This window comes from Hippocampus comes, unplaced genomic scaffold (assembly GCF_001891065.2).
Source record: "Hippocampus comes isolate QL1 unplaced genomic scaffold, H_comes_QL1_v1.1 scaffold228, whole genome shotgun sequence".
Lineage (NCBI taxonomy): Eukaryota > Metazoa > Chordata > Actinopteri > Syngnathiformes > Syngnathidae > Hippocampus > Hippocampus comes.
Genome location: NW_017805877.1, coordinates 518,576 through 532,072, shown reverse-complemented (window position 1 = coordinate 532,072; position 13,497 = coordinate 518,576). Strand labels below are relative to the sequence as shown.

At 44.3% G+C, this 13,497-nt stretch overlaps 1 protein-coding gene across 5 annotated transcripts in view; it reads left to right on the top strand.

Moving 5' to 3' along the window:
* LOC109527140 (cAMP-specific 3',5'-cyclic phosphodiesterase 4C-like) overlaps positions 1–13,497 on the top strand; it is a 73,302-nt gene that overhangs the window by 25,874 nt on the left and 33,931 nt on the right. For 2 of the 5 annotated variants that reach the window (XM_019888871.1, XM_019888870.1), the window contains exon 1: positions 1,802–2,614. The exons of the other annotated variants lie outside the window; for them this stretch is intronic. In XM_019888871.1, coding sequence (XP_019744430.1) covers positions 2,487–2,614 — 128 coding nt within the window. In that variant the 5' untranslated portion in view covers positions 1,802–2,486. Of the gene's footprint in view, positions 1–1,801; positions 2,615–13,497 lie in introns of those variants that run through there. 5 annotated transcript variants of the gene reach the window in all.

The following is a 13,497-nucleotide window of genomic DNA, read 5'->3' as shown; positions in this document are numbered from 1 at the left end:
ACTTTTTTGCTTCCCCTACAACAAAAAGTCCCCCTGCTCCGTTACACGAAATCTTTTTCTCTGCTCTTGCCTCGCAACGAGGTTCACTACAATGAAAACAAGTCTTCCGCAAAAGTCTAATCCAACCTCAGCATACCACAGCGACCTCTACTGCTTCATTTGGAAACGGCAACAGCAAGCACCACACTGGTTTCCACATGCCCAGTAGTACAGGAAGTATTTGTTATTGTTAGTTTCAGACCCAGCACAAACGTTGAATTGCTAAAGTGGCGACAAAACGGACCTTTGCATACCAAGGAATTAAGAAAAGAAAAACTTTAACGCTTGAAGACAGGATAAAGGCAATAAAAATGAAAGATGGAGGAAGCAAAATAAAAGACATTATACAAGAAATTGATGTAAGTGAAAGTAAATGCTGATCGTAAATTTCGCAATTTCTTTCCCTTTTTTTCTTTCTACGCTGGCTATATGTCAAATAAGTGTATGCTCATACTCCTGCATATTGGAATAAAAATAAAGTACACATTTACGTTTTTTTGTATGTTCGTGTTTACGTCTGAGATAAAATTTGTGAAAACATTTCTTGCTGCAAACATGATTTCGTTGTAGAGGAGTTTCACTGTAATATTGTACATTGTAAAAATGAGGGATGTCCCGAGCCTAAATAGCATGACCAGAAATCGGGCCCGATCAAGTCATTTTCAGCTGGTTGGAATCGGGAAAAGAGATGGGGGTATTTGATTTTGATTTTTGTTTTTCCTTGGCCTCCTCGGGGTCAAGATCAGGGGGTGTGGTTCACATTTGTCAACTGTGGGCATGTGAAGCCCTTTGAGATGTTTTTGTGATTAACCCTTTCAGGGACAGTGGTGATTACAGTGGACCTCTTATCATGTTATCAGGTTACAGGGTGCATGAAAGGGTTAAGGGCTATAGAAATACATTTGACTTGACCTGACTGGGAATCCTGAACGTTTTCACAGTTTGGGAGGATTTCTTTTCTCAAATGTTGGTCAAGTTCCAATTTGTATCACCTCAGGGCCATTCAATTTTGTTGCCGTGTAATTAAAGCCAAACTCTGATGCAAATCTTCATTCAAAGGAAGCTACGGTCGAGTTACAGGTATATGACTGAGGCAGATGGCATTATCCATTCCTTAACATCTTCCTCCTTTCAATCTCTATAATAGCAAATATTTCTCTTGAGGCCCCCGATTTATTAAAGCTGACGATTCTTTTAGCCTAATACTAACAAAACTAATCTGTGGGAATTTAGCCTGTAGGTCTTTGGCTCCTCATCTTCCTGGTCTTATGTCAAAATGTTTAAGTTTCCAGCAGGAGCGCACGGAAGGTTGACCGGTTACTGTTTCATATTTGCTTTACACATTTCTGGTCTTCAAAAATGCATTGTCCCTGGCCATGGGTGCCCCCGCTGTGTGTGTGTGTGTGTGTGTGTGTGTGTGTGTGTGTGTGTGTGTGTGTGTGTGTGTGTGTGTGTGTGTGTTCTCTTTACCAAACATAGTCAAAGCATAATAGCGTGTGTCCAAAGGGAGATCCCTGTCCTGTGATTGTGTCAGGATTCGGTGTGAGGGCGAGAGAAAAGCAAGGAGTTAAAAGGGCTCAAACATTTGGGGAAGGCGGAACTCACAGCGGCTTAGATCCCTCCCCCTTTCTTAGTTCTGACCTCACTCTCAAACGTGTTCCTCTTGTGATATACACACACATACACACACTTACTGCGTCACATGCCCACACACACATTGGTTCACTGACATGCACCCAGCCCCCCCCCCTTTTCTCACACACGCACGCGCACACAACTGCACATGGCACGTTCTGCAGGGGCGCTTGGACAAACAGACCAAAAAAAGACGTGAGCTGAAGGCTGCTGAGAGTAACCAAAGTTGGAGGAGGGAAGAGGAAGGACTTGTTTTTGTTTGCTGTTTGATTAAAAGGTGTAATAGCCCAAAGGGGACCGGAGGAAGCACAGAGTGAAACAAAACAAGAGCAGGGGAGAGAGGAGACACATCCAAAGGCAGACAGGGGCGAGAGGCCAGCGGGAACATTAAGTGAAGATCCACGTTGGGGACCCACTAACGCAGCGCTACGGAGAGGGGCTAACATTTGGTTTGTCCTCTGGACAAAAAACAAAAAGAAGACAAGGAACTTGAAGAATCCAGGTGCTCGGGAAGACAGTCATTCCAATCTGCTCACCATATCCAGTGGTGGAATCTGACCCATTCGCAAGAATACACTCGGATGGATTGCATCATGCCTTCCAGTCCACCTGTGCTCAGTGACCACTGCTCCTAGAACCGGCGTCCAGATACTCCCGCCAGGGGTGGGGGGGCATGACAACTCCCAGGAAACCGCGGAGAGCTGGTCCGACAGAACGAGACAAACGGGGAAGCGGGTCGCGATTTCCAGGGATGAGAGCCGACCCAATCTGAGCGAAAGAGACGGCTGAGCGACGGGCCAGCGAGAGGGATCATGAGTGTGCCCAGCAACTACGGCTTGTGCTTTTCTGTGGAGCGGACGGTGACGGTGCGCGGTGGGAACAAATGGGGATCGCCGTATGCTGTCAACAGACCCATTGACATCGTACAGAAACGCAGGCGGTAATTAAGAGCCTTCTCATTCTCTTTTCATGTGTCTCAAATGCACACACGTGCACACACACACACACACACACACACACACACACACACACACACACACACACACACACGCACGCGCACACACGGACACGCACACACACGGACGTATCCTATATGTTCAGTGGCTCAAGTTTCCCCGCATCTCTAGAATTAAATTGCTTTGACTGTAACCCTCTCCAGTTCACCCTCATCATTATCAATTATTTTCATGTGTAAGTAAATGTTACATACAGTGAACATGCGCCTATTTGGGGTCCGGCATTCACCCATTCAGATTTTTGGGTAACTTCGCTGAAAGACTTAAACCTATCCGCTGTTTTTGTAATTTGGCCAAAGCAATAACAGTGTTGCTTTGGCGCTATCTGGTGTGAATCCAAAAGAAACTATTTTCAGTGAGTTGAGGAGCTCCATTAGACTAAAGTAGTCCTTTGCCAGCATCTTGTGACAACTGTAGGCAATTACTGTACAAGCCCTTTTAGGTGGGCGTCAATTACGTGTGGATTTTCGCTATTTGTCGCAAGGCATTGATTTATTATTTTTTTTATGGCTTTGTACAGTACACAGTACTTACGAACTGTAACGTCCTCGCATTGGGGACAGAAGAGCCACGGTCACCGATGCACTTTCAGCCATTTATTGATCCCGGGGAAAACAGCAAAACACAACTTGCGCAGGAGCTGCTGTTGGCCACAGCTCACGCTCAGACACTCGCATGCTGTCTCACACACCATCCGACCAGGTCCTGCCTCTTAAATGCACATGCACACGTGCCTAGAGACTGTAATACATACAGTGCTCTCTGTACATTTTATGCTCTCAATTTATTTTTTTTTCTTCAGGTGTGTTCACAAGCTGTTTTAGAAGTGTGTCTTAAGCTTAAATGTGCCAAAAGCATGGGTAGTGGCAAAACTATTTTAAAAAACGGTTTTATATGGTTTCTTTTATGTAGTGTTTTTTTTTGTTCCAGGCCACTGAACATTTTGATACGGTGATACATGGCATCAACAGCTATAAAAGTAGTTGTTTGTTTGTTTAATTTTGATTTTTTTTCCCCTTTTGGCATTTAAATTGTGTCATAGATTCATGGGGGGAATTAGTTAACTCCATACACTGACATTGTGTAAATCGCTGGAAAATAGAAGTGAGTACACCCCCAAGTGAAAACGTCCTATTTGGGAAAGGGTGGGGTTCATGTTCCACTCCTGTCTTTGGGAAACAAGTTGGACAAAAAAAGAGATTCACCCACGAGCATGTGACCAAGAAAGACAGCACAGCCCAAACGATCTCTTTGCTTCATGGGACAACTTGTCTAGAGCTTGTTTTTTTGAGTCATGGTTTTGACCTTTGCGAGTGCATCCACTGATAGGGGGAGAAAAAAAAAAAAAGAGATGAGCAAATGCTGGAGACAGTGGAGCGTAAAGGTCTCCGTGTCCATTATTCTCCTGAGGAATTGCGTGGAGGAGTAACACGTGAGATTAACAACCATGTCAGCTCCCATGTTTAATGCTCTTGTTAGACACCCAAAAGTGATTGATGTCTGAACTCTGACCTTTAGGGCACTGCGTCTTTGTCACGCTCTCGTCTGCATTTCTTAATTCACTTACATATGGAAGCAAAGCGATGAAGAAAAAAGACTAAGGGTAAATAATGTGGAACGGTCATGCGTGGGAAGAACACAACGGATTTTTAGAGACATTACAGAATGTACAGGGATGGATGAAAACTCACTTCCGTCCTTGCTTAGGTTGTCTTTTTTAAAAAGAAAAATTCTCATACTCCGCCCCCAAAATAGGTGTCCATTCATGATGGACGGACGGGCCGTTCCATCCCAGTTGCGGAATGCCCATCTCTGTTCATGTTGTTGACCAAAACTATGCGACATCGAGAGAGGTTCGCCAGGGCAAGAGGAGTCTTCTCAGGTCAAAGTTGAGATGGCCTCTGGATACTCAACTATTACTAATATGTATTGGTGTCCGCGAGCACTCTTCGGGAGTGGACTTAATATCCACCCTCACCCTCTCAAAAGGTGTTTCTATGATCGGCAGTGTGATGAGTAGGTTCCTGTTTTACTGTTTTGGAGCATTCAACTGACAATCTGGGCAACTGTGGAAGTAGTTTTCCATTTTCTTGTGCACTCCGGGCCAAAAAAAAACCCCTCTGTAATATTCTCGCTTTTGTTTCCTTGACCATTAAGTCCGTGTGGGCCAACTGCAAGACACGAGAGGTGTATTTGCGGAACGAGTCACTGTTCGTGTATTTTATCATTACTTTTAACCACGTGATACAATAGGCCATTTTTTTACTGCAAAGTCGGGGTAGGATGTCTGAAGGTTGTTTTTTTAAATGTTGCAAAGGGTGCAGTCCTGTAATTGTTTTGTTCCAGACTAACCTCGCAGGGGTACTCCTGCATTTGGGTGAACCAGGTCATCTTCACTGGATACGGACTGTATTCCAGAGCCCGCCAAGTCCCTAGGCATGACTTCTGGTCCAATTACTTCAGCTGTAAATGCTTTGGCACGCTGCTTTTGGCTTTTCCGACTGAGACGCTTCTGTGCTTCAAGCCACAGCATATGAAAAGCCAGGCAATCTCAGCTGATTCATATCGGAATTGTGGTGAACTGCGGTGGCGGAGCACCCCAAAAAGCAGGCAGGAGGGAAGAGCAGGGTGAAACTATTTACAAAATGCTGAGAAAACAAAATCCAGAACAGACAAAGTCCTGGAAACAACAAGAATCCAAAGTAACAAACAAAAACCGATGGCAGAAGCAAAACACTAACAGAAACAGTCACAACAACAATGACCCGACACTGAGTGGTCGGGCATCGAGTCTTTAAAGTAGCAATTAACGACACAATGACCAACAGGTGTGCAGCTGCAGGCGGAGCCCCACAGTGCCACCTGTTGGTCACAAACAGATCCATGACAGTACCCCTCCCTCAAGGGACGGATCCCAGACGTCCCAAAGTCAACCATAGGCTTGCTTTGCCGAGGAACAGGAACGGAGGGCAACGGCAACGTTTGTCTCGCCGAGAACAGAAACGGAGGGCGACAACAACCCTTGCCTCGCTGGGAACAGGAACGGAGGGCGATGGCAACCCTTGCCTTGCCGGGGAACAGGAACGGAGGGCGATGGCAACCCTTGCCTCGCCGGGAACAGAAACTGAGGGCAGCGGCAACCCTATGGCTGGGCTCGGCCTGATGTGGACGAGGCTCGGTCCTGAGATGGACGGGGCTCGGCTCAACGTGGACGTGGACGTGGACGTGACTCTGTTCAAACTTGCACGTGGACATGGCTCGGCTCAACGTGGATGGGCTCGGCCTACCGTGGACGGGGCTCGACCTGACTGGGACCATGGGACGGCCTGACGTGGACGGGGCTCCACATGACGGGGAACATTGGCCGGCCGCATAACATGCGCCGCCTGAAGGGGAATAGGTGTTGGCCGCAGACGTGCTCCGCCAGGCACAGAGTGGAACTGGGACCAGTCTTTTGTTCCTGCAGGGTCCATTTGATGGTCGGGTCATTCTGTCACGGTGCGTGGTGCAGGACGCCAAAATGCAGGCAGGAGGGAGGAGCAGGGTGAACTTAACAAACTGTATTTACAAAACGCTGAGAAACCTAAATCCAGAACAAACAACGTCCTGGAAACAACAAGAATCCTAAGTAACAAACAAAAAACAATGGCAGAAGCAAAACACTAACAGAAACAGTGACAGCAACAATGACCCGACACTGAGTGGTCGGGCATCAAGTCTTTTAAAGTGGTAACTAACGAACAATGACCAACAGGTGTGCAGCTGCAGGCGGAGCCCTACAGTGCCACCTGTTGGTCACAAACAGATCCATGACAGGAACAGGAAGGGCTTTGATCAATCCCACCTCTACATTAAAAGTTTTTTTAGTGGTGGTGCGTTTCACCATGGTGGTAGGATATTCCCGAATATCTCCATGGACACAAACCACTGGTATTTATTCTCCATGAGGAAAGGGAGTGGCGTGTACCATTGTCTCCTGTAGCAGGGTTCAGACACTTTCGGACTCGAGCAGGGCTTCTACGTCGTACTGATTTACCCTTTTAGCCTTACAGGACACGTGGCTCGGGGGCTTCCCGTTTCCCCAAGGAGGCCGACGAAGTGGGTGTGAGCGCTGCTACCAGTTTCAGCTGTGAGCATAGGTGCATCTGACTTTCCACACTGCCATGAGATATGTTCCACCTCCCCACAACCATAGCACTGTCAGGGCTCTATGCCCAGGGTTCCTTAATGTTTCTCCACAGACGCTGTTTTGGGGTTACTCGGACCAGGGCCTCAGCGAGACACTGTTGCTTCAGACCCTTGTTCAAGTAATCTTATCATGTCTCAGGCAGCTTGGAACTGTTCAACCGCCTCACTTAGCTCGCTCGCTGTCCTCAACTTCTGTTGACGTATATTTTTGGCCTCATATGGTAAGGCCTGTAAATATTGGTCAATCACTAGCGTCTCTATTATTTCGGCAAGGCTCTTTCTTGGTTATATGTTCTTGCTATTCTAATGAGTTCATTCATCTGACAGCAGGGAAGGGTATCATTTTTGTCAGACCAGTTATGGAAAAGCTGTGCCATGCTGAATTTAGGAAGGCCATGTCGGCTCAGGATCTCTGCCTTTAGTTGCTCATAGTCTTGGGCTATGTCTAGTTCTCAGTCCTGATATGCTTTGAATGCCTCACCTGAGAGAAATAGCACAAAGAGTCCCACCCACTGTGCTTTTGCCCATCCTTGTTGTGTTGCTGTAGCTTCGAAGGCATGAAGATATGCGTGCACATCATTTGCGTAGCTTTTGCCAAATGGTGCAGCTCCTGTTCTTTGAGTTGATTCGCTTCTATTTGCTGCTGGAGCAGGGCCACATTGGTTTCATGCTGTGCCTCCTGGGTTTCCCAACAGCACCTGCATTAATTCCTCCATTTGGGGTTGGCTAATGTAGAGCTGGCAGCTCGGAGGTCCAGTGGTTAGCACGTCGACCTCACAGTGCAGAGGCCGTGGGTTCGATCCCAGCTCCGGCCTTCCTCTGTGGAATTTGCATGTTCTTCCCGGGCCTGCGTGGGTTTTCTCTGGGTATTCTGGTTTCCTCCCACATTCCAAAAACATGCATCACAGGCTGATTGAACAATCTAAATTGTCCTTAGGTGTGAGTGTGAGCGCGGATGGTTGTTCGTATCTGTGTGCCCTGCGATTGGCTGGCAAACAGTTCAGGGTGTCCCCCACCTACTGCCCAAAGACAGCCGGGATATGCTCCAGCACCCCCCGCGACCCTTGTGAGGATAAAGCGGATCAGAAAATGGATGGATGGATGGATGGATAATGTAGAGTTTAGAAATCTTGAGGGTCAATTCATCAACATCATCTTTCTTCACCATTTACCTCTATGTCCTGGTGCCCACATTCTCCACCATATGTGACGTCACGAGCGGTTCGCCAGGGCAAGGGGAGTCTTCTCAGGTCGTAGTTTCAGCATAGTCAAAGTTTCTTTTCTTCTTTTTACTTGACACAATTCAAGAACGAACTGAATAGCGATCGGCTCCCACAAACGTAGACTCAAACAAAAGTCCGTACAAAGTTATTTATTTCATACAAAAATGCACCGACAGTGTGAACAGAAATCGCTGATCAAAAGAACCAGGAAAACTATACATTAACAAAAAGCACTTGAATAGGCAGGGAAAAAGAAACTCCGAGATATAAACGAAATGACAAAAGTGCAACTTCCCGAAAACAAAAACATGAGCAAGGTCAAAGACAAAAAACATAAATACTTACAAAGCGAAAGGCAAAAATGATGATGACGAGATCGAGAGATCTAGAAAAACAACACTTGAGCAAGCACAGCAACAAGGTCCATAATCTGACAAGAGACATGGGATCTTGGCAATCCTTAATACTTGGTTTACGAATCAACACATCGGCAGCAGATGTGTCTGCTGAAGGAAAGGCCCCCCACTGCCACCTGCTGGAGACACACAAGAACAGGATCATGACATTTGCAGAGTGCATTCATGTTTCAAAAGAGGATTGAAAAAAATTTAAAATTCCAACTAAAGTCTGTTCTCAGAATTCAAAAAAAAACTAAAATTTCTTCCATGTAACCTAGGCTTCTCCTCCTGACTCTTTCCGGTCTTTTTGCTTTTTTTTTTTCTCACTCTCCCTCTGCTCCTTTATTTCCTCTCTATTATAACCTGCGCTGCCTGTTTTAATCAAGTGGCTACAGTAGCCACACCTGTTGGGGTTGTGATGCATGCTGGGAAATGTGTTTGGATTGTCGGTCATATTGGTGTGCGGCACGGATTTCTGAAACGGAAGGTAACGTCCTTCCACTACACGTCTCCGTGTGATGCCAAAACTAAAAGACAATCAGATGACTAAAACTTTAATTAATTTTAGTCTAAAGACTACAACTAAAACTTAATTAGTCAATTAAATTAACACTGACTAAATATACAGCTCATACAAAAGTCCACACTCATTTTTGCATTGAAAAAAATGCTCAAAACGAGATGATGTCAAATGCAGCAATTCTTTTTTCCACTTTGAAAATGTAATACCATCTTTGTAGCATTAATGTCATATCAAGCTTTTGTTAAAAAAAGGAACAGTTGTAAAAAATTCTAGTCCAATTTTGGTTTGCCAAATATTTCAACAAATTCACAGAAATTTAGTTGGGAGTTGCATCACACTGTATTACAGAGCCCCTAAGGTAGGACTATTTACATTTACCAACTGACCTTGTAATGCTAGATATAAATTAGACATAGAATACATTGCACTCAAACACAAGCCCATATACCGTAATCCCTCATTTTTCGCAGTTAATGGGAACCAGAACCCCCCATGAAAGGTGAAAATCCATGCGGTAGAGTCCCCCCCTAGGAATTTTAGTGTTTGTGTATGTGGGTACCAGCATGTCTAAAATATGTAAACATATATTTATACTGTGGTGCTCATGAGGCAGTGAGGACAATAGCAATTTGATTTTTGTTAGCAGAAGAACAACCTTACGTTTAATTCACCCGCCACACACACAATGACAAGTGTTGACAAATCATTAGTCTACATGTCATGCACAATCACGGTGTCACATCAAAACCAAACTTATCAGAGCAAACTGAATAAAATACGAGCTAATAATGAAACAACTAAAACAATGACTGAAGAAATAATTGACACAAAACATGCTCTACATTCTTAGTGCCACAAAGCAAGCTCAGAGTGCATCCAGTCTCCCAGTGACACTACAATACTTCACATATTTGAGACAAAGATTACAACAGTATGCGTATTTGCTTAAATTTAATTACAAAACATTTCAATTAACATTCATCAACAATGCGTTCTGAGAGAGGCGAAGAGGTTTGTGTTGGTGTCATAGAAGGCAGCTCTCACTTGACCAAAAAACATGGATGGCGCGATGCTGTTCATCTTGTCTTCTTATAAGTTGAAATGCGGTTAAGGTTTCTTTTTTACCAGACAATGGTCTTTTTCGTGCAGGAAAAATACTCTTACTGAGCTGACAGTTTTGGCTGTCACTTCAGCCTTCTGAGGTGTCACTGCTTCCTTGTGATGTGTCCTAAAAACACCTGACCGGGTTGTGAAACCTTCAAAATAAGACTCCCAGTCAAGGCTGTGAACCAACCCCACTGCTGCCGCTGAAGCATTGTGTCCCTGTTGATCGTGCCATCTCAGTGGAGGGATGAGCGGGTTTTCATGCTCCCACACACCCGGGACACATTGCCTCAATAGAAGCAAGGGGGTGAAGCGCAACTTAACTCATCCCAAAAAGTTATCTCTTAAAAAAAAAATTATCGTGAACACAACACTAAGATACAGTATCCGAGACAGTCAACAACATGGACGAGACTGGCGAGACACAACAAGGGAAGGAACTGGGTAAGGCTGTGATGATGCGCAGCCAATCAGCTCACGGGATGAATCCACTCATGCTCTCACTGGTCGATGTCGAGCCGGGAACCAATCACGCACCTTGTATGAGTACCCTGGTATGTACAGTACAGTACAGGCCTGTACAAAGCCTCTGAGTCACCTCATCTCTTTGTTCGGCATGCAGGGAAACCTCTCTCGCAGGTCAATGTGAAACAACGCATCTTTTCGCATTATGGCTATATATTTTTTTCATTTAAATTTTTTGATGTTTGATTTTTTTTTTTTTTTTTTTTTTTTAATGAATACAGTATTTGGGAAAAAACTGCAAAGCACTGGCGCGGCAAACTGGCGAGGGATATTATTGTATTATTGGGGAAAAATTCAACAAACTGCTGGCTTCACTTGGAATCTTTTTGTATCTAAAAACCCCACTTTTCAGGAAACAGGGGAAAAAAAGTGACGTTTGCTGAATGATTAACATTGCAACGTCAAAGAGAACAAACCATTTTCAACACTTTACATTGGTCAATAATTTGTTAAAATAACAGGCTTGGTGAAAATTTTCAACAGAGGTTTCCGGCTCAATTCAACCTCTACACATTACCATGGGCTGGATGAATTGGAATCTACACAGGCATAAAGGAAAAACACACTTTTTAGCAAACACAGTGACATTTTAATCAATACCGTTCAAATGAATGAGGCAATTATGAAGCTAACGATACGGACAGTTGATGATGTGGTCATTGTGAACCTCGAATCGTGCTCATTTAAGCTCAAATCAGTGTTGCTTGACCACAAGAAGAGTTGTAGTAATGTGGTCTTTAATGGATCTATGGATATCATTTTTTAAATCAGCGATGTAAAGCAAAGTTTTCTTGATCATTTATATTTTTTTGTATTGATTCTGAAAGTTACTTGGTTACAATTTTCAGTAATATTTATGAATTGAGGGTTAGGTTCAGCATCAGGTGGATTTGCGTGTACCCCTCTCTAAACAGTGTCACCTGTAGCTTTTTGTCCTCTGAAATGAATTGATTGATCCAGTTTTCTATTTTTTTTGGTTAGAGTCATCACAATCTGAAGTGAGCCAAGTTTAAACCCAAGTAGCATCAAGACAGCCGGTAGTTGGATGGAAAAAAAAACAAACAAACAAACAAAGCCATGAGTGGGGTTTCTAACTGAACCACTGACAGCAAACAATGTTGGCGAGAACCAATATGATTTATGCAAGCAGAAATTGAATATGAAGTAAGAGCTTTGAAAAGATGGCAGATTTGGCACATTGCGTTTGAATGAGGTCACCGCTGAGGTTACGTATTTCACTGAAACTCAGTCCTCTTCTGTTAGTTGGTCATGAAGAATCAGGACAAAGAGGAAAGGGACAAATCCCCCCCTGCTCTCGAGTTATCACCCTCTCTCCAGTATGAAAGTTGGATGTGATCTCATACGTCCGATGCCAAACCATTTCAAGGCGTCATTTGTTTGTATGACCCCATATCTGTGAGTAAGAATTTGTCTCAGGGTTATATTATGACCTCCACTTCCAGGTCCATGTGGCCAGGATGCCTCGATTATTTGGATCATTTGTTTGGAGCAACAATGCAGTCATCGCGTGGCTTCAGCCGAGCATGGCGGCAAAGCCAAAACACATTGTGTCATCATAAATGTGTCTTTTGGATAATGTTTTCTTGAATTATGGGTTGCTTTCAATGGTTGATAGAACAACAGGGAGCAACTTGGGTTGTCTTTTTCTGCCTCAGCGATAGGAACGCTTGACTCGTCCCAATGTTCTTGGGTTTTATGCATGCTCTGATTTGTCAGCTTGTTCTTCTAAATAAACATCTTGAGGTGACTTTAATGGGCATGCCATCTGTTAAGTTGATTTGATGATGAACTTTCCATTCTGGATTCCTTTATCACCTCATGATCAAACAACCACACAATGTTAGAAATGTGAGCCTGTCAGTTTTTTTGTTTTTTTTTAAATAAGAATTATCCGATTGTTTCCAAATGCTTTCAGCTTTAGCTTTATATGGTATGTTAAGAATAATTGAAAAGAGATTGCATATTTTGCAAGTGACCATTCTTAGCTACCGGATTTTTGGTAAGGTATTTCTATCCGCTTGTAGCATAGTTTGTTCATGTTGTGATGTTCTTGAGTGTTGGGATATAAATAACATTCTCGTTATCACACAGTTGCATGAAGCTCAGCAGCGACGGGAATAGCCAAAGCTAACCAGGCTAACCATGTGTTCTCATCCGCAACCATTTTGTACTTTTACACCTCTGCGCACACCCATGCCTTGTTGGCCATACATCAGAACCTTTCTTCACATATGTTTTATGCACCCCCACACTAGTCTAAAAAGATTCTCAACTCAACTCAACTCAACTGTATTTATAGAGCACTTTCAAACAGCCATCGCTGCATACAAAGTGCTGTACATGGAGCAAATTAACATATACAACAAACAGTAAAGCAAATCGGTAAAAACAGTAGAAAGCACCGAACAGCAAAACCAAGAAGTCATGCTGAGTCAAATGCCAAAGAATACAAGTGAGTTTTGAGGCGGGTTTTGAAGATGGGCAGCGAGGAGGCTTGCCGAATGCTCAGTGGGAGGTCATTCCAGAGAGAGGGACCAGCAACAGAAAAGGCTCGATCCCCTCTGAGCCCCAGTTTAGTTCTTGGTACTTCTAATAATGTCTGGTCCACAGACCTGAGGCGCCGGGCAGGTGTGTAGGGGCGGATGAGCTCAGAGAGGTAAGGTGGCGCAAGGTTATTTAGAGATTTGAAAACAAATAAGAGGATCTTGAAAATAACTCTAAAATGTATGGGGAGCCAGTGAAGGGATGCCAGAGTAGGAGTTATGTGCTCCCTCTTACGAGTACCAGTCAAGAGGCGAGCAGCGGCATTCTGGACCAGCTGGAGA